The sequence below is a fragment of the Protopterus annectens genome, chromosome 8.part0, assembly GCF_019279795.1.
Source record: "Protopterus annectens isolate FY-2018-M chromosome 8.part0, PAN1.0, whole genome shotgun sequence".
Lineage (NCBI taxonomy): Eukaryota > Metazoa > Chordata > Ceratodontiformes > Protopteridae > Protopterus > Protopterus annectens.
Window position 1 is genome coordinate 1400586633 of NC_056741.1, and position 27802 is coordinate 1400614434.

Genomic DNA, 27802 nt, shown 5'->3' on the forward strand with positions numbered 1-27802 from the left:
CAGTCATCATATTTGGGTTATCCCTGCAATGGTAGCCCTCAGCCAGGCCGAATACCAGAGACTTAGAATTTCTGCATTTGTTGCTGTCGCTTGAGGACTTGACGTCAGGTCTTCAAGAGTATAAAGTAAGGTAGCAGACGCCATTACATCACGTTTTCTTGCCCTGTCAGGAGCCCCCACATAGAGAGCTAGATTATGGTGGAAGACCTCCACCAGCAGAAAGCAAATACCAAAAAATCCCTGTGAGGAGAGAGGGAGGCAGAGAGTGAGACAAGGGGGAGGGAGGGAACCCAGGAATGCAACAGTGAATACACTAACATCTGCATTCATGGTAAGTGTACACAACTGTACTATGTTCTTAATGTTTCACTACTGCACTCATCACATTTGGGTTGATTCCCAAAGCTGAAGAAAAGGGTGGAGGCAGTCAAGAAGACTGTGGGCTGGCTAGGATGCCCTGCAAGACTCTGGTGGCAAAGCCTGCCCTGGATTTGAAGATAGGCAGGTGGTAATGCTTGGTGAAGGTATGAACAAATGTCCATGTTGCAGCCTCCAGGATGTCCCTGGTGGGAACCCCTCTGAGAAAGGCGGCTGAGGTAGCTCTGGTGGAATGTGACCTGACCCCCTTTGGGGGTGGTTTCCCATGGTGTCTGTAGCAGAAATGGATGCAGTGTGCTATCCATTTGGAGTGTGTTTGCTTGGATATGGCCTTGCCCTCTGCTCCTGCTGCGAAACCGACTAGCAATTTATCGTTTTTTTCTGAAAGATTTAGTCCTGTGCAAATAGAATCGGAGCTGTCTGTGCACATCTAGAGTGTGCATAATCCTTTCCCCCTTGTTTTGTGGGTTAGGGAAAAAGGTGGGCAAATGTATGGATTGGTTGAGAGCCACACTGGATACCACTTTAGGCATGAAAGATGGGTTAGTCCTGAATGAAATTTTGTCAGCATGGAAAATGATTAAGGGCTCTACAGTCATAAGTGCTTGTAGTTCTGATACTCTTATACCTGAAGTGATGGTCAGAAGCAAGGCTGTTTTCCAAGAGAAAAAAATTAACTCTGCTAAAGCTGCAAGTTCAAAGGTGGGTAGGATGAGCTTTTCCAACACAAAGTTAAGGTCCCAAGCTGGGGTAGGTGCTCTTCTGGGTGGCCTTAAGATGTTAGCCCCTCTTAGGAACTATTTGATAAGAGGGTGTGAAGAGAGGAGGCTCTATGCTGTAAAGAGCAGAGACGGCAGAAGCATGAATTTTAATAGAAGGATAGACCCCTGTGTAGGTCTACCAGATAGTCTAGGATGAGAGGTAGGGAGGGCTGTGCCGTTCCGGCTCCCATAGCCTGGATCCAGGTGCAAAACCTTTTCCACTTGTCAGCATAGGATTTCCTAGTACTGGGGCGTCTGGCCTCGCGTAGAACCATCTAGGACTTGTTTGCTTACGCTTGCAGCTTGAGGGGTGGTCAGGGGATAAGCCAGACTGCCAGGTTGAGGGTCTGCAATTGGGGATGCATGAATTCTCCATTCCCCGGGTCAGGAGTGTTGGGATCCGAGATAAGTGCCATGGTGGGAGGGTTGACCGGCTGCGCAGCAGTGGGTACCAGTGCTGGCGTGGTCAGTCAGGATTGCCCTCATTTTTTCCTCCCTTATTTTAAGCAGTACCCTTGATGAGTGGTAGAGGGGGAAATTAATTGACTGAGGTTTACCCACTGGAAGGATAGAGCATCCACTTTCTAGGCCTTGCGGTGAGGTTCCCTGGTGCAGAATTTGCTAAGCTGATGATTGGAGTGGGTTACAAGGGTGAAGATTCTGCAGTTTAGCTGCCACTCATGTGGGTCTAAGCAGGTTTCTGCAACAATTGTCTACCAAAGTGTTTAGGGAGGCTGGCAGGAATTGTGCTAGTAGGTGCAAGTTGCATGTCTGAGGCTGTGTGCTAAAGGGTCATGGCGAGCATGCAGAGAGTATAAGAGAGAGTTGCTCCTTGCTTGTTGATACACCACATCACTGTGGAGTTGTTTTGATTAGTACAGGCCCCGGGGAAAGTAGGGGTATGAAAGCTGCCAGGGTGTGCTGAACAGCTAGCATCTCTTTTTGGTTGATGTGCAGATGTATTTGATTTGGGCTCCAATGGCCCTGAATGCACCTGCCGTCCAGGTGTACACCCTAGGCATAGTCTGATGCATCTGTGGTGAGAGTCTGGGCTTTGTGGGGTTGTGAGAAGTCCACTGTTGTGGTTGCATGCTGCTGCCCACCAAAGAAAATCTTTCCTTACAACAAGGTATCATTGGTATGATAGTTTCCAGGTCTTGAGAGTGTCGACACCAAAGGCTTTTTAGGTGCCATTGTAGTTTCCTCATATGCAGTCTGGCATATGGAATGAGTAGAATGCAGGAGACCATGAACCCTAGAGCTTGCAGGATTTTCCTTGCAGATAACAGAGTTCTAGTGGCTAGTTTAAAGTAGCAGCCTGTCAGGTAGGCTTGTTTTTCTGGAGTCAGGGATGCCATCAGGATGCTGTGTCCAGGCTTGCTCCCAGGAATACAATTTACTGTGTGGGTACTAGTTTGGATTTCTTTTTGTTGACAGTGGATCACAGGGAGGTCAGCAGGTTTTTACCAAGGTCAGGTGCTGTAACAGCTTTTCCTGTCTGCCTGAATCAGGCAATCGTCTAAGTAGGGGTAAATCTGAATATTTCTTGGTCAGCAAAAGGCAATTACAGGAGCCAGGCATTCTGTGAAAACTCTGGGAGCAGTTGATAAGCCAAAGGGAAGCGCAGAGAACTGAAAGTGCATAGATCCTGCCCTGAATTGTAGATATTTCCTGCAAGATAATTGGGATGTGTAGGCAAGGCCTCTTAGGTCTAGGTTGGCTAACCAAGCATCCTTGGAAAGCATAGGAAGCTGCTACTTTAAGCTTTTGAGACTGAGGCAAGGAAGCAGGTGCCTGAGATTGGGTCGTCTGTTTCTTAGGAGGGGTTCGTACCTTGGGCCTTAGAAACTCTGTAGTTTTCAAAGAACGGTAGACGTGACACAAGTCTGTTTGTGTCGAGAATCGGTAGCGTGAAGTACTTCCTCGGAAGCTGGTGCCTGCTCAGTGGCTCCGGACCCATCCAACGTAGACTGCAGGATCCTTAGTCGAAGAGTTTTACGGCATACCGGACAAAGAAAGCGTCTCGGTAGCAGGCTGCAAAAGTGCCTCACTGAGGACCGGAGAACTGACTACTCGCTTCACGGAAGCGTCGGCGGAGGTTTTGGACCTGTGTGGTCTCTGACTCTATCTTTACGTATTTTTTAGAAGATAGGTAGTCGGATGGCTTACCGAAGATTAGAGGACTGAGACCTAAAATATCTAACTACATTAAGGGCCCGACAAAGTACAGTTCTGGCGTTGAACAAAGCACAAGAGCGACAGCGAGGGACGTCGTGGTCTGGGCCTAAACAGGTGAAGCAGTAAGAATGGAAATCTCAGTGTATTTGCTTTCCAGAGGCAAATCAATTGTTAAGTTTTTGTGACATTGGTTGGAGCAAGAAAAAAGGACCCCCAACAGGGTACTTGGCTTTAGAAGACTTCAACTTCAATTCAAAAACGAAAACTCAGGTAGCGGCCAACTGGCACTTGTGCGAACTGCTTCTGCTTCGGGCTCCTCAGCAAGAAAGACTGATGCAATGGCGTCTGTTGCCTGATTTTATACCACTGACGATTTGACGTCAGTCCTGGAGCGACAGCAACCGACGCAGAAATACTAAGCCTCTGGTATTTGGGCTGACTGAGGGCTACCCCTGGCAGGATAAGTGTGATGTCTGCAACAGTGTAACACGAAGAACATCTGACAACCTGCTTAGCGGTAGAGTCGTCATAAGGCTTAGCCTAGTGTGGTCTCTATCTTTATCCTTAGGTTTTTTTCGGGAAGTCTACTGATTGTTGGCTGACGGACGTCATTTCAGAACAAAAATACCTGGCTACAATAAGAGCTCTATGATGAATGGTTCTTGCATTAGAGGGCACAGAACCGGCAGAACCGGCAACGGGGGACATCGTGGTCTGGGCCTAAACAAGTGACGCAGTATAAATGGAAGTCTCGGTGTGTTATTTGCTTTCCACAGGCGAGACAATTGTTAACTTTTTCAGACATCAGTTAGAGTAAGAAAAAAGCATCCCCAATGGGGGTACTTAGCTTTAGATGTTTTTAGCTGTATTACAGACTCTGGTAGCAACCGACCAGCACACTTGCAAAATGCTTCTACTATGGGCTCCACAGCAAGAAAGAATGATGTAATGCTGTCGGCTTGCCTTCCTTTATAGCACTGACTACCTGACGTCAGACCGCATGCGACAGCAGCAGATGCAGAAAAACAATGACTCTGGTATTCGGGCTAGCCAAGGGCTACCACAGCAGAGAACCCACAGGTGATGACTGCAACAGTGAAACACGAAGAACATCGTGGCACGTACTCCAGCTCCTTCGACTTTGGTATACTGGCCGGATGTCTAGTGCTGTAGGCAGCAACCTCTCTACAGTTATGAATACTGCAACATGAGAATAGGACACTGATTCTTTTGAACATGGACACAGGATCTGAATTGCCCAGACATAGTAAAGCCTTACTAAGTTCAGCTTTGCTGTCTGCCAAAAAAAAAAAAAAAATCACTAGAAAATTGAAAGCAAAATCTGAACGAACTGCTGAATATTGTAAAATAGATAAAAGAACTGGAAAATCGATCTTTAGAAAAAGAAATAAACAATAACTTAGAAATAAATGGAATTTGTGGGAGCAATACATGCAAGCTAATGATCACGAGAAGGAGTGAGGTTTAAGGGAAGGCAAGCATTGAGACATTTATGTAATGTTGGACTGAGAAATTTGTCAAAGATGCAAAAGGAATAATGTGTGTGGAAAAAATGTTAATATGTTTTGTTTCCTTTTCCATTAAATGTGTGCCTGTGTGTTGTGATGTTTTAATAAAGGTGTTTAAAAAATGTTTTTTTGGACTGATAGCCTAGTAACCACTTATGAACCACTTGTACATGCATATAAAATTGCTTGTGCCATTTTTTTTTTTTTTAGTCCCAAAAAAACTAAGGAAAAATGCATTCCAGGGGCACAAATTATACACAGACTACATCAACAAAAACATTCAGGTAATTTTTTTTTATACCACACAGAATTAAAATACATTAAAAGAACACTTAAAGGCATGGCAAGGAAGCACTTGCTTATAATACATGGCAAACACTCCAACTAAAAAAAAAATAAATAAAAAATAGTACAATCTGTGAATTATTCGCATTTCAGTCACAAGTTCTTCTGTACAGGCTAGTCACTCAGACATAAGACTACTTAGCTTATAAATGTACCTATTTACAAGCACTGACCACCACCATAAACTATCTTATTGCAATTCCTGCATTCATCACTACTCTAACAAATTAGGTTTCTGCAAGTGCTAATATAGGAAATTCTGCTAAAACATTTAAAGTTTACCAAAAAGTGCCTTTTTCAGGGGGGTGACAACTGGAGTAGTTCTCACTCTCATGACTGACATATAGGCACACACATGCATCTTAACATGCGCAATAGCTGCACAACACTGGGGAAAACTGCAAAGTCCCACGACTCTGCATGGTTTTCAGCATAACAGTTCTGCACTATAAGCACTCCATTCCTTTCAGAGAGTCGTCGTGTTCCCCATCTCCTGCCTTCTAAAGAAGACAGGATCCTTACCACTTTATTCGACAGCTAACAAATTAAGAGGCATAGTTTATACAAAGAAATGTTAGTATCACTAACCAGTTGCCCTGCAAGGAGTGGCATATATTCTATGATTGCCAGCCTCACTCTCCACTTGGCGTCTTCAGCCAACTCCACAATAGCAGGAAGTAAAGACTGGGACAGCTGATGGATTCCAATTACTTCATTTACACAGTCTAAGTTGGAAATAATATTCAGACGAACCTCAGGACACTAAAAATAAAAAATGTATTTATTAGAAAGCTTTAAAGCAAAGGTTTATAACATTCAGGTTATCAAGTTCTACTAATCACACAAAGCAACGTGGTAATGCTGCATCTATATTTTTTCACTGTTATGGACAAAACTGGGCATCAACTTAAAGGAATTTCAGCAATAAATGTTTCCCCTGCTATAGCTTGTGACTGGAGGTCAGTTTGGGTCGGATGTTAAACTGCAGGTTTCCAATTAACTGCTCCAAAGTACAGAAAAAATAATGAAAGCATAAATGAAAATTATTTACTTGTCACGTTAGATCAGTGTGATCTTCAGTCCAGCTCAACTTACAGGTTATCAAAACCAACTGGATCTAACCTCTGCATCTTTCAAGCTCTTGGAACCAGAGCTTCGACTCCTTTCCTTCCTAGAATTCCCACTTGTCCTTACAATACCTTAGCTTGAGTTTGCCCACTTGTACTAAACATATTAACAGGCACAAACAATTCTGGAAAACATACCAATCATGAAAGGGTGCAAGGCTGCTAACATGCCAAGTACAGGTCCAGCTGATGTTCTCGGGAGCCACTGGATAACAATTTAGGTAAGGGGGATGGAGGGAGGTTGAGCAAGATATAAAACACTGACCTAGTGTTACAGCAAGTACAAGCCTTTTATATCCAATGTCTTCTCTGTCAACTTATGGGTCACATTACCATATTCCAAGAATGGAGGAGAAGAATGCATTGGATCTATAATGCATGCTTGGCTTATACTGACATACAAAGGCGGGAACAGCAGACCAAACAGCCGCAGCACAAACAGTCTATGGGAATTCTTATCAAAATAAGCAGCGGAGGGCTGCCAATCGTCTAGATGAATTAGCTTAAGATTTTTGTGAACAGCCAATCTCTTTTCATTATAGACAGTACAGCTGTGTACACTTACCATAAATGTAGATGTCAGAGTGTATTCACTGTTGCAGTCATCACATTTGGGTCATCACTGCCAGGGTAGCCCTTGGCCGGCCCGAATACCAGAGGCTTAGTATTTCTGCATCAGCTGCTGTTGCTTCAGGACTGACATCAGGTCGTCAGTAGTATAAAGTAAGGCAGCAGACGCCATTACATCAGTTTTTCTTGCCCTAACCTGTTAGGAGCCCCGCAAAGAAAAAAGGGGGATGGAGGGAGGGAAAAGGTACAGTTTTGTACCTACCATAAATGTAGATGTCCGATAGACATGCAACTGCAGTCATAACATGTGGGTTGTCCTGCCTCAGGCAGCCCTCGGTCGGCCGGATTCCAAAGTCTGGGTCCGATGTCGGCTGATGTCGCATTTCTCTCCGACGTCAGAGCGGCTGGAGTACATAAGCATCAGCCGACGCCATTTTCTTCAGTGTTTCTTGCCCCAGATGCCAGGTGCCCTCCAAGGAAGGCTGTAATCAAATTGGAAGACAAAAACAGGATTCCAAACAAATAAATGAGCAATAAAACAAATACACCATAACAGATATCCCCAGCTAAGAGAAACAGGGATAGGAGTGGACCCTAGGCATAGAGGGGTACGGAGGGAGGGAAAATCCGACTGCAGTTGCATGTCTATCGGACATCTACATTTATGGTAGGTACAAAACTGTACTATGTCCTTCAAGAATGCAACTGCAGTCATAACATGTGGGTAGAATACCATAGCTTAGCTGGGGGAGGAGGAATGCTCTAGGAAAAAGATGGTGTGGCAATCGAACCTTGCAGAACTGCCGAAGCAAAGCCTGCTCTGGATCTGGAGTATAGAGGGAGATTGTAGTGTTTGGAGAATGTATGCACGGAGCTCCATGTAGCAGCTTCTAGAATGTCCTTGGTAGGCACCCCTCTTAAGAATGCTGTAGAGGTGGCTGTAGCTCTGGTGGAATGTGGTCTGACATTGGCTGGAACAGTCTTTCCATGAAAGGAATAACAGAATCTGATGCAATGTCCAATCCATTTAGAAATAGTCTGTTTTGAAATTGCTTTTCCTTGAACTGCAGGGGCGTAAGCTACAAAAAGTTGTTCAGACTTCCTACTGGCCTTGGTTCTGTCCAGGTAGTATCGAAGTTGTCTGTGAATGTCCAAGGTATGCAACAGTCTTTCCCCCTTATTCTCAGGATTGGGGAAGAAAGCAGGCAGATGAATGGCTTGATTTAAAGAAACCCTAGATACCACCTTTGGCATAAAAGTAGGGTTGGTCATTAATGAAACCCTGTCTCTGTGAAAAATAATAAAGGGTGGTATTGCCATAAGGGCCTGTAGCTCCGAAACCCTTCTTGCTGAGGTAATTGCCAACAGGAAAGCTGTTTTCCATGAGAGAAATTGCAAGTCAACTGAAGCTGCTGGCTCAAATGGAGGTAGAGTCAGGTTTTTTCTAGGACAAAATTGAGGTCCCAGGCTGGCACTGGGGCCTTTCTTGGTGGCTTAATGTTCTTGATTCCCCTGAGGAATTGCCTTAGTAAAGGGTGAGAAAAAACAGGAGGATCAGTGTTGTATCTAGCTGAAATAGCAGATGCATGTATCTTTATGGAAGAATATGAGAGGCCGTTCTTTAACATATCTGCCAAATATTCCAAGAAGAGTGGGATGTTCAACAATGATGCATCATGTCCCTTGCTGGTATTCCAATTGCTGAATCTTTTCCACTTTGCTAAATAAACCTTTCTGGTGGATGGTCTTCGAGCCTCTGTTAGTATCTGCTGAACTTCCTTGGAGAGAGATAAGCTGAATTTATTTATGGGATCTCCCAGGCTGTTAGCTGCAGTGTCTGAAGATTTGGATGCAGTGTTTCGAAATTGTGTTGAGTCAAAAGTAGAGGCCACTGGGGAAGGGCCCACCTCCTGGTGTGACATATGCTCCGTAGTAGTGGGTACCAGTGTTGTCTTGGCCAGTCCGGAGCTATTATGATTCCCTTGGGTTTCTCTGCTTTGATCTTTAGTAATACTGAGGTCATCAGTGGCAGAGGTGGGAATGCATAGATTGCTAGGGAGTTCCAGTTGAATGAGAGGGCATCTATTTTCCAAGCCTTTGGATGGTATGTCCTTGTGCAGGATTTTGGTAGAAGATGGTTGAGGTGAGAGGCAAATAGGTCCACTTCTGGCTTGCCCCATGTCGAAGTGAGTTGTCTTAAGGCCTTCGGATGTAACCTCCACTCGTGTGGATCTGTGAAATTCCTGCTTAGGCTGTCCGCCAACACATTGTCTTTTCCTGGAACAAACTGGGATTGTAACTGGATGTTTAGGCTCAGTGATTTCTCCTAAGCTGCATTGTCAGTCTGCAAAGGGGGTAAGAGTGGGTGCCCCCTTGCTTGTTTATGTACCACATCACAGTGGTGTCTGTCCTTATCAGTAAATGGCCTTGCTGGAGTTGGTGTTGAAAGGCCTCGATGGCATGCATTACTGCCAGCATTTCCTTTTGGTTTATATGCAGATGTGTTTCCTTTGGAGACCATTGTCCTTGTATACACCTGCCTTCCATGTGCGCCCCCCATCCAAGGTCTGAGGCGTCTGCAGTCATGGTCTGTGTTATCTGTGGTTTTCTGAATGACATACCTGTGTTTGCCTGGCTCACCGAGGCCCACCATAGGAATTCCTTTTGTAGGCATGGAATGAGTGGTATGACTGTCTCCAAGTTGTTGCTGTGTTGAGACCAAATGCTTTTTAGGTACCATTGAAGCTTTCTCATGTGTAGTCTTGCTAATGGAACCAGGAGAATGCAGGATGCCATGTAACCCAGGGCCTGTAGGAATCTCCTTGCAGTCATCTGGGTGAGTTTTGCTAAACCTTGAAGTAATGAGTTAACTTCTCTTGCTGGTCTTCTGTCAGGTAAGCCATCTGAGAGGCTGTGTCTACTTTGGCTCCTAAGAAGATTTGCTGGGATGGCTGCAGTCTTGACTTTTGGAAGTTGACTGTGTATCCCAGAGCTTGAAGTAATCGTATGACATAATCCAGGTTTTTTGTCAACATCAATTTGTCGTCCGCTTGTATGAGGCAGTCGTCCAGGTACGGGTAAATTTGTATACCCTGGAGCCTGCAATGAGCAATTACTGAAGCCAGGCATTTTGTGAATACTCTGGGCGCAGTAGATAAGCCAAATGGCAATGCTGAGAATTGATAATGCTCTGGCCCTGCAAGAAATCTGAGGTATCTTCTGCAGCTGTGTCTGATAGGGACATGCAGGTATGCCTCCTTGAGGTCCAGAGTAATCAGCCACGACCCCTTGCCCAGCATGGGAAGGAGTTGCTGTAGAGTCAGCATTTTGAACTTTGGTACTATGAGAAAGGTGTTTAATGCGGACAAGTCCAGTATTGGTCTCCATTGAGATTCTTTTCTTGGAACAAGGAACAGTCTTGAGTAAAACCCCTGGTCTTGTTCTTGTTGTGGAACTCTTTCTATTGCTTTCATCCGAGTCAGCAGAGTGATTTGCTTGATGGCCTCTGCCCTCTGATTTTGTGGTAGGTTTGGCATGCCTTGTTTTCTTGGTAAGTTATGAAAATGAAACCTGTACCCTCGGTCTATAATGTCCAAAATCCATTTGTCCTTTGTCAGTCTGTGCCAGTTTTCTGCAAACAGAGATAATTTCCCGCCCAAGGGAGCTTCTAGTTGTTCCCTGGTAGGCAGTAGTAGAGGAAAGTCATTGAGATTATGGTTGTGGGGCAGGTGAAACCCCTGCGTCACTTCTTTGGTTTCCTGGCTGCCATTGTCGTCCCCTGTAAGGGCCTCTGTATTGGCCTCTTCCTCGGCCACGTCTGTTCTTACCCCTTTGAAACTTTTCTGGATTAGGAAAGGACCAGTTTTTTGAAGGCCAATTCCTACTGAATCTGGGGGGTTGAACCTGGAGGAAATCTTTCACAGTCTGAACTGATTTTGCTTTTTCTTCGATGGTCTTTAACACATCCTTAGCATTTGCACCAAAAAGCTTGTTCTTTTCCAAAGGTGCATCCAGAAGTTTTGCTTTTACATGATCTGGTAGAGGTTGATCTTTTAACCAAGCATGTCTACGAATGACTGCCCCTGTCATAGCTGCCCTACACAAAGCTTCCAGTGCATCATATCCACACTGCAGGAAGTGATTGCTTACTTGGTGAGTGTTATGTACAGCTTCCTGCAAAGTCTTCCTGTCCAAAGGATCAGGAGTGGCTAATGTTTTTTGTAAATCTAACAGATAATCCTGATATTGTAACATATGAAAAAAGGCAATTTAAAGCTCTCATAGATAAGGTAGTGGATGTGTAAACCTTTTTGCCCCATCTCTCTAATGGCCTAGCTTCCCTGTTGGAGGGCAAAGGATTTTTTGAGGTGGAGGCTGAAACTCCTTTAGGCCCCTGTGAAATAGTTTCCAAATCAGCAGTATGGGCCCTGAATAAATGGGAATGAGTTTCTGGGACCCTGTAATACCTGTCTGGCTTGGCTGGAGCAGGAGGAAGAGAATCAGGGGTAGCACTAGAGTCAGAATACAAATCATCCAGAACATCAAGTACAGGAGGAATAGCTAAGGGCCTGTGCTGAGGCTTCTTAAAGAAAGTCCTAAGGCGTTTCCTAGAATCAAAATATTCCTGACCTTGCCACTTGAAATGTTCCCTCATGGTGTGCAGAACTTCCCCAAAAGAAATATCCTCAGGAGGGGAGGCCGAGGGGATAAAATCTTCTGCATCCGAGTCCTCATAGGTCTGAAAGAGCTCTTCCTGGCTATCAGAGTGGACAGAGCCCTCAGAATCTTCATCTGAAGGAGTAGGGTCAGAGGGTTCAACCCGGGCCTTTATCAGGAGGAGGCTGGGATCCTCTCTCAGGATGGGCCTGTGAACCTCTAATCATGGAAATTAAATCAGCAGCCATGGACATAATTTGTGTCTCTGGAGTCGGCTGAGGTAAGGATTTAGAAGTAATATGCTTTGTTTTGCTGGCTGCCTTAGCCCTAGTGTAGGCCTTAATAGACATGGCCATAGGGGGCCTGGCAGCTCCACGTGCAGGAGTGACCTTGTCTACAGCAATGGTCTCGGGCATTTCCTCGGTTTCGGTATCCGGAGGAAAATCTATAACTGGCGGAGTAATGTCTGGAATCGGAGTCGTCGGTAATGTGGTGTCTTCTGTTTGGAGCGGTGGAGAGACAGTCTCAGAGGGAACCGAAGCACTCGCGCTAGGTTTTGGCGTGGAGTCGGTGGTAGACGCGGGCCGAGGATGTCAGTCCCGGTCTTTTCGATTTTTGGGAGTTTGCAATGTCGGGAGATCCGATGGCATGGTGTAAGCAAAATTATCGTCGAAAAAATCTTCAGCGAACTCCGCCCGGCGCCTGAGAGTGCGCTTGTTGAAGCGAGCACAGGCTACACAGGCCGAGTCGTCGTGGTCTGGGCCCAGGCAAGGGAGACCGTAAGAGTGGAAATCCTTATGAGGTATTTGTTTACCACAAGAAAGACAATTGTTAACTTTTTCAGTAATTTCTGACATCGGCTGAGGCAAGAAAAGGTCCCCAACGGGGTACTTAGCTTTTTTGATGACTTCGGTATCGTAGAATACAGGAGCTGACCGACCGGCACTTGCGAACTGCTTCTGCTTCGGGCACCGCGCGGCAAGAAAGACTAAAAAAAATGGCGTCGGCTGATGCTTATGTAACTCCAGCCGCTCTGACGTCGGAGAGAAATGCAACATCAGCCGACGTCGGACCCAGACTTTGGAATCCGGCCGACCAAGGGCTGCCTGAGGCAGGACAACCCACATGTTATGACTGCAGTTGCATTCTTGAAGGACATCAGGACTGCAACAGTGAATACACTCGAACATCTACATTTATGTTAAGTGTACACAACTGTACTATGTTCTTCGTGTTTCACTGTTGCAGCCATCACATTTGGGTCGATTCCCAAAGCTGAGGAAATGGGTGGAGGCAGTCAAGGAAACTAGGGGCTGGCTAGGATGCCCTGCAAGACTGCAGAGGCAAACCCTGTCCTGGATTTGGAGGAGAGGCAGGTGGTAATGTTTGCTAAAAGTGTGGACAGATGTCCAGGTGGCAGCCTCCAGGATGACCCTAGTGGGGGACTCCTCTGAGGAAAGCTTTAGAGATGGAGGCTGCTCTGGTGGAGTGCGTCCTGACCCCCTTGGTGGGAGGCTTTCTGTGTTGTGTGTAGCAGCAATGGGTGCAGTGTGTTATCCATTTGGAAATGGTTTGTTTGGAGATGGCTTTGCCTTCTGCCCCTGTAGCAAAGCTAACCAGCAATTGATCAGACTTTCTGAAGGATTTAGTCCTGTATAGATAGAATCTGAGCTGTCTGTGCACATCTAGATAGTGTGCAGGATCCTCTCTCTCTTGTTCTGGGGATTAGGAAAAAAGGTGGGCAAATGAATAGATTGGTTGAGAGCCGCACTGGACACCACCTAGCTAGCCCCTCTTAGGAACTGTTTGAGCAAAGGGTGTGAGAAAAAGGGGCTGCTCAGTGGGAAAATGAGCAGAGATAGCAGAGGCATGAATTTTAATAGATGAAAAAGAGAGGCCACTGTGCAGTAGGTCAGCTAAGTAATCCAGGATGAGAGGGAGGGAGGACTGTGCCATATTGGCTCCCTTAGCCTGAACCCAGGTGCAGAACCTTTTCCATTTGTTAGCATAAGACTTTCTAGTGCTAGGGCGTTTGGCCTGACGTATAACATCTAGAACCTGTTTACTGAAGTTGGCAGATTGATCGGGGGTTAGGGAATAAGCCAAGCTACCAAACTGAGTATCTGCAATTGGGGATTCATGAATTCCCCTTCCCTCTGGGTCAGGAGTTTGGAATCTGAGGAAGATGCCATGGTGGCAGTGGGGACAGGGTGCGCAGCAAGGGGTACCAGCGCTGGCGAGGCCAGTCTGGAGCTATAAGAATAGTCCTTGGTTTTTCCTCCTTTATTTTCAGCAGTACCCTGGGGATGAGAAGTAGTGGAGGAAAGGCATAGACCAATAGACTGATCCAGGGTAAGGACAGGGCATCCACTTTCCAAGCCATGCAATGATGCTCACTGGTGCAGAATTTGCTGAGCTGATGGTTGGTGCGGGAGGCAAAGAGGTTGACCTTTGGGGTGCCCCATTTCTGAGTTATTAATGTGAACTTTCTTCTGTTGAGCTGCCACTCATGTGGGTCCAGAAGATTTCTGCTTAAGTGGTCTGCCAGAGAGTTAACAGAACCTGGAAGAAATTGCGTTAACAGGTGGAGTTGTATGTTAGAGGCCGTGTGCCAAAAGGTCATGACCAGCCTGCAGAGAGAGGAGCGAGTCTCCCCCCCTGCTTGTTGATATACCACATCACAGTGGTGGTGTCTGTTTTAATCAGGAGAGCCCCTGGGGAGAGAAGGGGCTTGAAAGCTATCAAGGCGTGCTGGACAGCCATCATCTCTTTTTGGTTGATGCGCAGAGGGATTTGCTGTGGGCTCCATTGGCCCTGTACACACCTGCCATCCAGGTGTGCACCCCAGGCATAGTCTGATGCATCTGTGGTGAGGGTCTAGGCGGTGGGGGGGTGGTGAGAAAGGTAGTCCCTTGTTGTGGCAGCATGCTGTTGCCCACCAAAAACAGTATTTTCTGAGGCAAAGAATTAAAGGTATAAGAGTCTCCAGGTCTTGAGTGTGTTGACACCAAAGGCTTTTTAGGTACCACTGAAGATTCCTCATATGTAGTCTGGCATATGGAATGAGTAGTATGCAAGATGCCATGAACCCCACACAGCTTGGCGGATTTTCCTTGCAGATCCCTGGGGTCTCGTGGCTAGTTGAGAGAAGTAGGCTGTCAGGAAAATTTGCTTTTCTGGTGTAAGGAATGCCATTCTGGGATGCGGTGTCCAGGCTTGCTCCCAGGAATATAATCCTTTGGGTGGGCACCTGTTTGGTTTTCTTTTCGTTGACAGTGTACCCTAGAGAGGTTAGTAGGGACTTTACAAAGGCCAGGTGCTTGAGCAGCTTTTCCTGGCTGTCTGCCTGAATTAGGCAGTCATCCAAGTATGGGTAAATCTGGACATTCCTTTCTGCAAAAGGCAATGGCCAGAGCCAGACATTTTGTGAAAACTCTGGGAGCAGTAGATAAGCCAAAGGGAAGCGCATAGAACTGAAAATGATGAGATCCTGCCCTGAAACGGAGCTATTTCCTGCATGATTCCCTGATAGGGATGTAGAGGTAGGCCTCTTAGAAAGTACAGTTGTGTACACTTACCATAAATGCACATGTTCGAGTGTATTCACTGTTGCAGTCATACACTTGGGTTATCTGCCTGCAGGTTAGCCCTCAGTCGGCCCGAATACCAGAGACTTAGTATTTCTGCGTCGGTTGCTGTCGCTCCATGATAGTTTTTTCATGCCCCAAATGTCAGGAGCCCCCAGCAAATGGGGAGCTAAGTTATGGTGGGGGAAAAAACACCAGTAAAAAGTAAATGCCAATACCAAAACCCCAGAAAAGGGTGAGCAAAAGACAGAAGTGAGAGAGAGAGACAAGGAGGCTGGAGGGAGGGAAACTAGGACTAACAGTGAATACACTTGAACATCTACATTTATGTTAAGTGTACACAACTGTACTATGTTCTTCGTGTTTCACTGTTGGTCATCACACTTTGGTTGATTCCCAAAGCTGAAGAAGGGTGGAGGCAGTCGAGAAAAATTGGGGCTGGCTAAAATGCCCTGCAGGACTACAGTTGCAAAACCCACCCTGGATTTGGAAAAGATAGGCAGGTGGTAATGTTTGGTGAAGGTGTGTACAGAACTCCAGGTAGCAGCTTCCAGGTTGTCCCTGGTAGGTACTCCCCTGAGGAATGCTGTAGAAGTAGAAGTTGCCCTAGTGAAATGTGTTCTGACCCCCTGAGGGGTTGGTTTCCCATGGTGCTGGTAGGAGAAATGGATGCAGTGTGCTATCCATTTGAAAACTGTTTGCTGTGAAATGGCCTTGCCCTCTGCCCCTGGCACAAAGCTGGCTAGTAACTGGTCAGAGCGCCTGAAGGGCTTAGTCCCATCATGGCAGGATCTGAGCTGTCTGTGCACGTCCAGGGAGTGCAGAATACTTTCCCTTTATTTTGAGGATCAGGGAAGAAAGTTGGCAAACGGATAGATTGGTTTAAAGCCACACTAGACACCACTTTAGGCATAAAGGAAGGGTTAGCCCTAAGGGAAACCCTGTCAGCATGGAAAATAATGAAGGGTTCCACAGCCGTAAGTGCTTGTAGCTCCAACACTCTTCTAGCTGAAGTGATGGCTAGAAGCAAGGCTGTTTTCCAAGAGGAATTTTAACTCTTCTGATGCTGCAGGCTCAAAAGGAGGTAGCGAGAGCTTTTCCAGTACAAAGTTAAGGTCCCAAGCAGGGGTGGGTGCTCTCCTTGGAAGCCTTAAATTGTCAGCCCCTCTCAGGAATTGTTTGATAAGAGGGTGAGAGAAGAGGTGGCTCAGTGCTGTAATGAGCAAAAATGGCAGAAGGCATGGATCTTAATGGAGGAGAAGGATAACCCTCTGTGGAGTAGATCTGCTAAGCAATCCGGGATCAGAGGCATTGAGGGCAGAGTTGTGTCCTCCCCTTTGGACTGAACCCAGGAGCAGTACCTTTTCCACTTAGCATAGGATTTCATTGCACTGGGTCTTCTGGCTTCAAGGATGACATCCAGCACCTGATTGCTTAGGCTGGTTACTGGGGAAGAATTCAAGGAATAAGCCAGGCTGCAAGATTTAGGGTTTGCAGTTGTGGATGTAAGATTTGTCCTCCCCTGCTGAGAGAGCAGGGGTGGGGTCTGGTGTAGGTGCCAGGGTGGCACTGGTGACAGGCTGCAGAGGAGGGGGGTACCAGTGCTGGAGAGGCCAGTCCAGGGCAATCAGAATTGTCTTTGGTCTGTCCTGTCTTATCTTGAGCAATACTCTTGAGAGAAGGGGCAGAGGAGGAAAGGCATAGATTGGGAGATTTACCCACTGGAAGGATAGGGCATCCACTTTCCAGGCCCTGCTGTGAGGTGTCCTGGTGCAGAATTTGCTGAGCCAGTGACAGCAGGGGAAGGCAGAGATCCACCTCTGGGGTCCGCCATTTCTGAATCAAAAGGTTGAAGGTGCTGGGCTCTGTCACTCGTGTGGGTCTAGGAGATTTATGCTCAAGTTATCTGCCAGTGAGTTTTGTTTGCCTAGCAAAAATTGAGCTTGCAGATAGACCTGCATGTCCAAGGCAGTGTTCCACAGGGCCATGGCTAGCCTGCAGAGTGGGTAAGAATAGGTCCCCCCCTGCTTGTTGATGTACCACAACTGTGGTGTCTGTTTTTATTAGGTGTCCTGGAGGGAGTTGGGATCAGAAAGCTGTTAGAGCATGCTGCACCGCTAGCATCTCTTTTTGATGTGCAGATGAATTTGACTTGGGCTCCAGTGGCCCTGAATGCACTTGCAGTCCATGTATGTCCCCCCCAGGCATAGTATGATGCGCCTGTGGTCAGGGACTGGGTGGTGTGGGGTTGAGTAAAGGACAGTCCCTTGTTGTGGTTGCATGCATCTTTCCACCAAAGAAACTGTCCTTAGACAGGGAATGACTGTTTCCAGGTCCTGAGAATGTTGGCACCAAAGACTTAAATACCACTGAAGTTTCCTCATATGCAGTCTTGCATATGGAATTAGCTGTATACATGAGGCCAAGAACCCCAGAGCCTGCAGAATTTTTCTTGAGGATAGCTGGGTTCTTGTGACCATTTGTTTGAAGCAGACTGTCAGATAAACTTGCTTTTCTTAAGTGAGGAATGCCATCTGGGATGTTGTCCAAACTTGCTCCCAGGAATACAATCTTTTGAATGGGTACCAGTTTTGATTTCTTTTCGTTGATGGTGTACCCCAGGGAAGTGAGGTTTTTCACAAATGTCAGGTGCTGCAACAGCAATTCTTGACTGTCAATCAGGCAGTCGTCCAAGTAAGGGGTAAATTTGGATATTTCTCTGCCTGCAGTATGCAATGGCTGGAGCCAAGCATTTTGTGAATACTCTGGGCACAGTGGATAAGCCAAAGGAAGTGCAGAGAACTGATAATGCATTGATTCGGCCCTGAAATGAAGATACTTCCCGCAAGACTCCCTTTAGAGGGATGTGCAGATAGGCTTATTTTAAGTCTAGGGTGACTAACCAGGCATCCTTGGCTAGCATGGGTAGGAACTTTTGCAGGGTAAGCATTTTGAATTTGGTACCAACAGGAAGGTGTTGATTACTGAAAGATCCAGGATTGGGCACCAAGAGCCCTCTTTTCTGGGGACCAGGAAGAGTCTGGAATAAAATCCTTGACCTATCTGTTCCACTGGAACCAGATGAATAGCTCTGATGGACACCAGGGATAGAATTTGGTTTTGAGCCTCTGCCCACTGGTTTGGAGGAATGTCTGGGAACCCTCTTGGGGTTGGCAGTGAGGGGAAGTAAAATTTGTACCCCTGGGATACAATGTTGAGGACCCATCGGTCTTTTATGATAGACATCCAGTTCTTTGCATGAAGGGCAAGTTTTCCTCCTTGGGGCACAAGCAATTGGGCATAAGTGGGGAAGTCATTGTGAGTTTTTTTCCATAGGGAGGTGGCTTACCACTCCCTGCTTTAGGGTTGGGGGCACTCCCATTACTTAGATCTCTGCATAACCTGAGACTGCAATCTGGGTGGTCTGTTTCCCCTGGGTCTGGTTTGAGATGGCCTGGAGGGGGCTGGAAAGGACCAATGCTTGGAGGGGCAATGCCTACTGAACCTCGGAGGCTGGACCGCTAAAAAGTCTGTCTGCCTAGATTTAGCTTTTTCTTCCATCTTTAAGACTTCTGCCTTGGTGCCAAATAATTTTGATTTGACATGGTCTGGCAAGATCTGTTCCTTAAACCAAGCATGCCTTCTAAGGACAAATAGTGACTGCTGCCCTGCAAGAAGCTTCTAGGGCATTAAAGCCACATTGCAAGGTGTGCTTAGTAACTTGGTTTGCAGAATGCATAAGCTCTTGTTAATTCTTTATTTTCTGCACAAGAAAGAACGATATTTTTTGTTTGAGGAGTTTCATGGTAAGCTGATGATATCTCAGCATGTGGAACTGACAATTTAGTGCTCTAATGGCAAGAGTAGCAGAGGTGTATACTTTTTTACCCCATCTGTCTAAAGCTCAGAATCCCTGTCTGAGGGGGTGGGATTCTTAGCCGAGGTTGCTTTAATTCCTTTAGGTCCTTGAGAGATGACCTCTGGGTCGGCAGTAGGATTTTTTAACAGGAATTTGAGAGAGTCAGGAACTCTGTAGCACCGGTCAGGTTTCCTGGGAGTAGGAGGAAGGGTGTCAGGAGTCAAACTGGATTCCATAAAAATATCAACATCAAGGACATGAGGAATGGCCAAAGGTCTGTGCTGTGGTAAATCTAAGAATTCCCTGAGTCTCTTTTTTTGACTGAGGACAGTCCTGACATTCCCATTGGAAATGCTCCTTTAAAGCATGAAAGCTTTCACCAAATGAGAAATCCTCGGGCGGAGAGGTAGAAGGAATGGATTCCTCTGCATCAGAATCCTCCCTTACCGAAGCCATATCAGAATTTGAGGACAGAGAGAAAATATCTAGCCAAGCCCAACAACATATAGTTCTGGCGTTGAACAAAGCACAAAAGCAACAGCGACGGACGTCGTGGTCTGCTGGGCCTAAACAGGTGACACAGTAAGAATGGAAGTTTTGGTGTGGTACTTGCTTTCCACAGGTGAGGCAACTGTTAACTTTTTTGACAACGGTCAGAGCAAGAAAAAAGGATTCCCAATGGGGTATTTAGCTTTAGAAGACTTAAACTTCAATTCGTAAAAGAAAAAGTACAGTTTTGTACCTACCATAAATGTAGATGTTCGAAGATCCACATTGCTGCAGTCCTTACACTTGGGTAGTCCGCTGTCCTCGGTCGGCCCGAATATCAAAGTATAAGGCTGACGTCGGTCAAGGCGCATTTGACTGACATCAGGACGCCAGGGTACAAATGCGCATGACCGACGTCATATCCTCAGTCTTTTCTTGCCCCAGATGTCAGAAGACCCTAAAAATAAAGGTCAAAACCAAAAGACAGCAAACAAACAACCAACCACCCTTGCACTAATTATATGTACAATATATACAATATACACAATATTTACAACCCAACCCACACAACCACCTCTAACTACAGAGGGAAGGAGGGAGGGTAATTGGACTGCAGCAATGTGGATCTTGAACATCTACATTTATGGTAGGTACAAAACTGTACTATGTTCTTCATCTCACATTGCTGCAGTCCTTACACTTGGGTAGAATCCCAAAGCAGAGGTAAGGGAGGATGGCCAAACTACAAGGAAACAGGAGCTGCCAAAATGCCCTGCAAAACAGCAGTGGCAAAACCAGCCCTGGATTTAGAGTAAAGTGGTAGGTGATAATGCCTAGAAAAAGTATGCACTGAACTCCAAGTAGCTGCCTCCAAAATATCCTTGGTTGCCACCCCTCAAAAAGGCTGTCGAAGTGGCAGTAGCCCTAGTGGAATGAGGCCTAATCCCAGCTGGAACCTCCTTGCCATGATGGGAATAACAGAAAGCAATGCAAAACCCAATCCACTTAGAAATAGTTTGTTTTGACACAGGCTTGCCCTGAGAACTCAAAGCAAAAGAAACAAACTGCTGAGACTGCCTGAACCCTTTAGTTCTGTCCAAATAATATCGCAACTGCCTGTGTACATCTAAAGTGTGCAAAATCTTTTCCCCTTTATTTTGGGGATTTGCATAAAAAGTAGGCAAACGAATAGTTTGGTTTAACGCCACACTAGAAACCACCTTAGGCATAAAGGAAGGATTAGTACGTAAAGATACCCTATCCTTATGGAAAATCAAGAAAGGCTCAACCGCCATAAGGGCCTGCAATTCAGAAACCCTTCTTGCAGAGGTAATGGCCAACAAAAAGGCAGTCTTCCATGATAAATATTTCAACTCAGAAGTAGCTGCAGGCTCAAAAGGTTGTAGAGTGAGTTTCTCCAACACAAAATTGAGATCCCAAGCAGGAGTAGGAGCTCTCGTGGGGTCTTATATTCTTTGCCCTCTAAGAAATTGCTTGAACAAAGGATGAGAAAACAATGGAGGGTCACATTCATAGTGAGCTGAAATTGCTGCAGCATGAACCTTAATAGAAGAGAAGGACAAACCTTTGTCCAGTAACTCAGTAAGATATTGAAGAGCCACACTTAAATTAGGCTCAGAAACATCAAAATCCTTTGCTGCACTCCAAAATAAAAATCTCTTCCATTTATCTGCGTACACTTTCCTTGTACTAGGCCTTCTAGCTTCCAAAATCACATTCAAAACTTGTTGTGGAAGTTGAGACCCTGTATGGTTCAAAACAGAATATGCCAGGCTGTTAGGTGAAGAGAGTGAAGTTTGACATTGAGCAAATGGCTGTCCTCCTGTGACAACAGGTGTGGAATCGAAGGCAAAGGCCATGGAGGCTTCCATACCAGACTTCTCAGTAATGGGTACCAGTGCTGTCGAGGCCAATCTGGAGCTATTAAAATCATCCTTGGCTTGTCCTGTCTGACCTTTAGAAGTACCTTTGGGAGGAGAGGCAGAGGTGGAAAGGCATACACATGAAGATTGCTCCAATTGAAAGAGAGCATCCACTTTCCAAGCTGCGGGATGAAACCTTTTTGTGCAAAACTTTGGCAGCTGATGGTTTAGTGGAGAAGCGAACAGATCTATGTCTGGAGTTCCCCATGACACTGTCAATTTCTGAAATACATGAGGATCCAATTTCCACTCGTGGGAATCCATAATTCGTCTGCTCAACACATCTGCTAAGGAGTTCTGTGCTCCCGGCAGAAACCTTGCCTGAAGATTGAGCTGTAAACTGAGAGCAGTCTCCCACAAAATCATTGCTTGCCTGCATAGAGGATAAGAATGTGTTCCCCCTTGCTTGTTGATGTACCACATGACAGTTGTGTTGTCTGTTAGAATCAACACCTGCCCTGGAAGAAGTAAATCCTTGAAAGCTATTAATGCAAATTGGACTGCTAACATCTCCTTCAGATTGATATGTAGATGTTGTAGTCTGGCAGGCCACTTGTCTTGTATCCACTTTCCATTTAGATGAGCTCCCCAAGCTTTGTCTGAGGCATCTGTCGTTAAAATCTGACTCGCCTCTGGCCGGGTCACAGAGAGTCCTTGTTTAGGTGACATTCCTGAGCCCACCACAAAAATTCCTTTTGAATGCAAGGTATTATTTGAATGACAGTGTCCAGATCCTGGCAGTGCTGTGTCCATACATTTTTGAGATACCATTGCAGCTTCCTCATATGCAGTTTGGCATTGGGAAGCACCAGAATACAAGATGCCATGAACCCTAAGGCTTGAAGGACTGTCCTTGCAGTCAGCCCGGACTGATGAGATAGTTGATGGAAGTAAAGGGAAAGATTCTTTTGTTTGTCCGGGGTTAAAAAGGCCATCTGGGATGCTGTATTCAGTCTTACACCCAGAAAGCACATGTCCTGAGAGGGTACTAGACTGGACTTTATTTCGTTCACAGAATACCCCAGGCATCTTAGCACTGCTATCACATATTCCAAATGATGAAGAAGCTCTTCCCTTTCTTGAGCCAGAATCAGGCAGTCGTCCAAATAAGGATAGATCTGTATTCCTTTTAGCCTGAAGAAAGCTATCACTGGAGCCAGAACCTTCGTGAACACTCTGGGCAGTAGATAAGCCAAAGGGCAATGCAGAGAACTGATAGTGAGAAGTCCCAGCTCGAAAACGCAGATACTTCCTGCAACTTAGTCTGATAGGAACATGAAGGTAAGCCTCCTTGAGATCCAAAGTTACCATCCAATGATCCTTGCCCAGCAGAGGTAAAAGCTGTTGTAACGTCAACATTTTGAACTTGGGAATGTCCAGATAAGTGTTGAGGATAGATAAATCCAAAATTGGTCTCCACGTGTTCCCCTTCTTTGGTACTAGGAACAGGCGAGAATAAAATCCTAGGCCCACTTCTGGCATAGGGACCGGCTGTATGGCCCCTAGTTGAAGTAACAGAGAAATTTGCTTGCGAGCCTCTATTTTTTGTTGAGGAGGAACGTCTGGCATGCCTCTGAAAGGAGGCAAGGTATGGAAATAAAACCTGTAACCTTGGTGTATGATATCCAATACCCATTTGTCTTGGGTAATTAAACTCCAATTTTCTTTGAAAAGTGCCAACCTTCCTCCCAAAGGTGCTGCCAGACGAGAAGGCTCTGGCAGCTGAAAAGGTAGGTCCATTGGGTCTGTTTACGAAAGGACTGACCCCTGCCCTCACCCGAAGACTGTGCAGGAGAACTCCCTGTTCTAGGCCTGAAAGAACCCTGAGCTCTGCCCCTACCACGCCTAGATCTACCCCTAGACTGGGAATCATAAGAAGGATACGTCCACCCTTTAGCAGGCCAATTTCTACTAAACTTGAGGCTGAACCTGCAAAAAATCTTTAACAGTCTGCATAGACTTAGCCTTGTCTTCCATTTTCTTTAAAACTGCCTCAACAGGAGAACCAAACACATCAGATTGTAAAGGGGCATCTAAAATCCTTGTTTTAACATGGTCAGATAAATTTTGATCCCTCAGCCAGGCGTGCCTGCGAAGAACTGACCCAGTGGCAGCCACCCTAGACGAGGCCTGTACAGCATCAAAACCACATTGCAAAGAATGCTTCCCCACCTGTTCAGAAACATGTACTAAATCTTGTAACTCTTTACAATCAATACCTTCCGCCAGAGCATCAACCTTAGACTTCAACTGTGAAAGGAGATAGTTTTGGTATTTTAACATGTGAAACTGGCAATTCAAAGCCCTCATAGCCAGAGTGGAAGAAGTATAAACTTTCTTTCCCCATCTATCCAAGGCCCTGGCTTCTTTATCTGCAGGAACCGGATTCTTGACAACAGAAGCCTTAACACCTTTAGGCCCCTGGCTAACAGTTTCTGGGTCTGTCCTAGGACTGTTAAGATACTTATGAACTTCAGGCACCCTGTAATACCTATCCGGTTTAACAGGAGCAGGAGGCAAAGAATCAGGATTAAGAGAAGCTTCTGTAAAAACATCTTCCACTACATCCAAAACAGGAGGTATAGCCAAAGGCCTATGCTGGGGAAAAAAGAAAATTCCCTAAGCCTTTTCCTGGAATCAGAGAAGTCCTGACCTTCCCACTTAAAATGCTCCCTCATGGAATGAAGAGTTTCTGAAAAAGAAAAATCCTCAGGAGGAGAAGCAGAAGGAGTAGAATCATCCACATCAGAATCAGAATAAGGAGAGTACTCCTGCAAGTCTTCAGCCGAAGACTCTGAAACATCCGAAGCCTGCTCAAAACTCCTAGCTCAGGCTCCACCCTAGGCCTCTTATCAGGAGGGGCAAAGAACCCTAATCAAAGAAATCAAATCTTCTGCCATTTTAAGCATATGCTTCTTGGGCACAGTTCCAGAAGAACTAGGGGTGACACCAGCTGAAGCTAAACCTGGCCTGCCTCTAGGAGAAGCCTTGGAAACAGAAGGAGAGGGCCTAACCACCCTAGGCAGGGAGGAGAGTATAGTAACCTGATAAGCCCCATCACCCTGACCTGCCTCCTGAGAGGCCACATCCTGCAATAACAAGGTCTCTCCCTGGGATCCACAAGAAACCACCGGGGGAACCACGGGCGCCACCGACACCACTAAAGAACCGGCGTCCGCAGGACGGTTCTTCTAGCCTAGGCTTAACTGCTTTGTCCTTGCGCTTCTTGAAGCGGGCCGGAGCATCCGACGGCATTTTATAATTGCACCCCTTCACGAAGACTAACCTGGCACAATCTAATCTCCTCTTTATAGTGCGCTTATTGAATCTAGCACAAGAGCGACACCCAACAACGTCGTGCTCAGGCCCTAAACAAGGAATACACAAAGTATGATAATCTCTATGCGGTATCTGTTCCCCACAAGAAATGCAGTTATTCACTTTTTCTGACATCCGTTTAACCACTGAGGCAAGAAAAAACCAAAATATTCCCCAACGGGGTACTTAGCCAACTTTGACTCTGTCTGAAACTCTGGAATCGAAAAATTTCAGAACGCCAACCGGCACTTGCAATACTGCTTCTGCATCGGACCATGCGGCAAAAAAGACTGGGGATATGACGTCGGTCATGCGCATTTGTACCCTGACGTCCTGATGTCAGTCAAATGCGCCTTGACTGACGTCAGCCTTATACTTTGATATTCGGGCCGACCGAGGACAGCGGACTACCCAAGTGTAAGGACTGCAGCAATGTGAGATGAAGAACATCTCTGGTAGCAGCCGACCGGCACTCATGTAAACTGCTACTGCTTCGGGCTCCTTGGCAAGAAAGACTGATGTAATGGCGTCAGTTGCCTGATTTTATACCACTGACGACCTGATGTCAGTCCCGGAGCAGACTGCAACCGACACAAATACTAAGCCTCTGGTATTCGGGCAGACTGAGGGCTGCCCCTGGTAGGATAACCCAAATGTGATGACTGCAACAGTGAAACATGAAGATAATCATCTGGACAGAGTGACTTTAGGAAGAATAGCTGTGTAAAATCCTACCATAACCATATATGTCCTCTTGAATGTTGCAGTATCATAACATAAGGGATTCTCCGCCTAGGTGACCCGAACGTGTGGCCAGTACACAAGACTTTTACTATTGCAAAGTACGTGGGACGTCACACAAAGGCAGCAGGGAGCATAGGCCATAAAAACAGACATCCACACGTACCACCCTCAGAAATTAATGCCCTAGTCAGAACACCAGTCCAAGGATGTAAAGAAGAGGCAACTATCATCTAGAGAAATAAAAGGACCAAGGGGGGAGGAGGATGGGAAAGAATACTGCAACAGGGAAGAGAAGGACATCTATGGTTACATTAATATTTTACAAAACTATTCTATGTCCTCCTATTCACATGTTGCAGTACTCGTAACATGAGGGAGAGTATCAAAGTTCACGAAAGGGAAAGGGAGGATGGAGAGTACAGTTGTGTACACTTACCATAAATGTAGACGTTCGAGTTTATTCACTGTTGCAGTCATCGCATTTGGGTTATCTGCCTGCAGGTAGCCCTCAGCTGGCCTGAATACCAGAGTCTTTGGATTTCTGCATGGGATGCTCTCTTCTTCCATGACGTCAGGGGTACAAAACATGCAGCCGACGCCATTACATCAGTTTTTCTTGCCCCAGATGTCAGGTGCCCCCACAATAGGAAGCAATTATATGCTACGGTACACCCCCATCAAAAAGCAAATACACCAGAAAAAATAAATATACCAAAGAAGGAGAGGTAAAGACAAGAGAAGTCAGGGGGCTGGAAGGAGGGTAACCAGGACGGCAACAGTGAAAAAACTAACATCTACATTTACGGTAAGTGTACACAACTGTACTATGTTCTTCGTATTTCACTGCTGCAATCATCACATTTGGGTTGATTCACAAAGCTAAGGAAGGGAGGAGGAAGTTAAAGGGGTGGTTCAAAGGGGGAGGAGTGAGCTTTTCCAATACAAAGTTAAGGTCCCAGGCTGGAGTGGGAGCTCTCCGGGGGGGGGGGGGTCAAATATTTGGCCCCCTCTAAGGAATTGCTTTAGCAAGGGGTGAGAAAAGGGGTGGCTCTGTATTATAATGTGCTGAAATGGCAGAGGCATGAATTTTAATTGACGAGAAGGATAGGCCCCAGTGGAGCACTTCTGTTAAGTACTGTAGAATCTGAGGTAAGCCGGGCAACGTTGTGGCCATCCCCTGAATTAGGCTCCAGGAACAGTATCTTTTACATTTTTCAGCATAGGATTTTCTAGTACTAGGCCTCCTTGCCTCCAGAATGAGATCCAGTACCCGCTTACTGAGCTAAGGGAGAGCTCAAGGAATTAGCCAGGCTGCAAGGTTCGGGGTTTGAAGCTGAGGGTGCAGAATCTGGCCCGCCTGTTGGGACAGCAGGGAAGGGGTCTGAGGCAGGTGCCATGGTTTTAGCAGTGCCATACTGTGCAAGAGGGGGTACCAGTGCTGGCGTGGCCAGTCTGGTGCTATCAGTAAACTCCTTGGCTTGTCCTGTTTGATCTTTAGTAGAACCTTCACGAGGAGAGGCAGTGGGGGAAAGGCATAAACTGAGAGGCTTTCCCAGGACAGGGCATCCACTTTTCAAGCTTGGCTGTGGGGAGTTCTTGTGCAGAATTTGTTCAACTGGTAGTTCTGAGGGGAGGCAAACAGGTCAGTCTCTGGAGTCCCCCATTTGTTCAAGAAGTTGAATATTTTGGCATCTAGTTTCCATTTGTGTGGGTCCATGAGATTTCTACTTAAGTCTGACAGTGAACTTAGTATGCCTGGCAGGAATTGAGCTTGCAGGTGTACTTGGTAGCTCAAGGCTGTGTTCCACAGAGCCATGGCTAGTCTGCAGAGAGGGTACAAGTGGGTTCCCCCCTTGCTTATGTACCACATAACTGTGGTGTTGTCTGTCTTTACCAATAGTTGTCCTGGAAGGATACGGTCTTTGAAGGCTGTCAGAGCATTCTGTACAGCTAACATTTCTTTTTGATTGATATGCAGGTGCATCTGTCTCGGGTTCCATTTGCCCTGAATGCACTACCCTGCCATGTGAGCCCCCAATGCATAGTCTGATGCGTCTGTTGTGAGGGTTTGGGCGGTAGGGGGTAGAGTGAAAGGGAGTCCCTTGTTGTGGTAGCAGGCCTCTGCCCACCAAAGGAACTCTGTCTTGATACAAGGAATGATAGAAATCATTGTTTCCAGGACCTGAGAATGTTGACACCATAGGCTTTTTAGATACCACTGGAGTTTCCTCATATGCAGTCTTGCATACTGAATTAGTAAAATGCAAGCAGCCATGAATCCCGGGGCTTGCAGTATTTTCCTTGCAGATAGCTGGGGT

At 46.2% G+C, this 27802-nt stretch overlaps 1 protein-coding gene across 1 annotated transcript in view; it reads right to left on the reverse strand.

Annotated features, from left to right (window-relative positions):
* PPP2R1B (protein phosphatase 2 scaffold subunit Abeta) overlaps window positions 1-27802 on the reverse strand; it is a 1373270-nt gene that overhangs the window by 467025 nt on the left and 878443 nt on the right. Inside the window, exon 10 of the mRNA XM_044080997.1 lies at window positions 5780-5953. Within this exon, the coding sequence (XP_043936932.1) occupies window positions 5780-5953 (174 nt within the window). The remainder of the gene's footprint in view (window positions 1-5779; window positions 5954-27802) is intronic.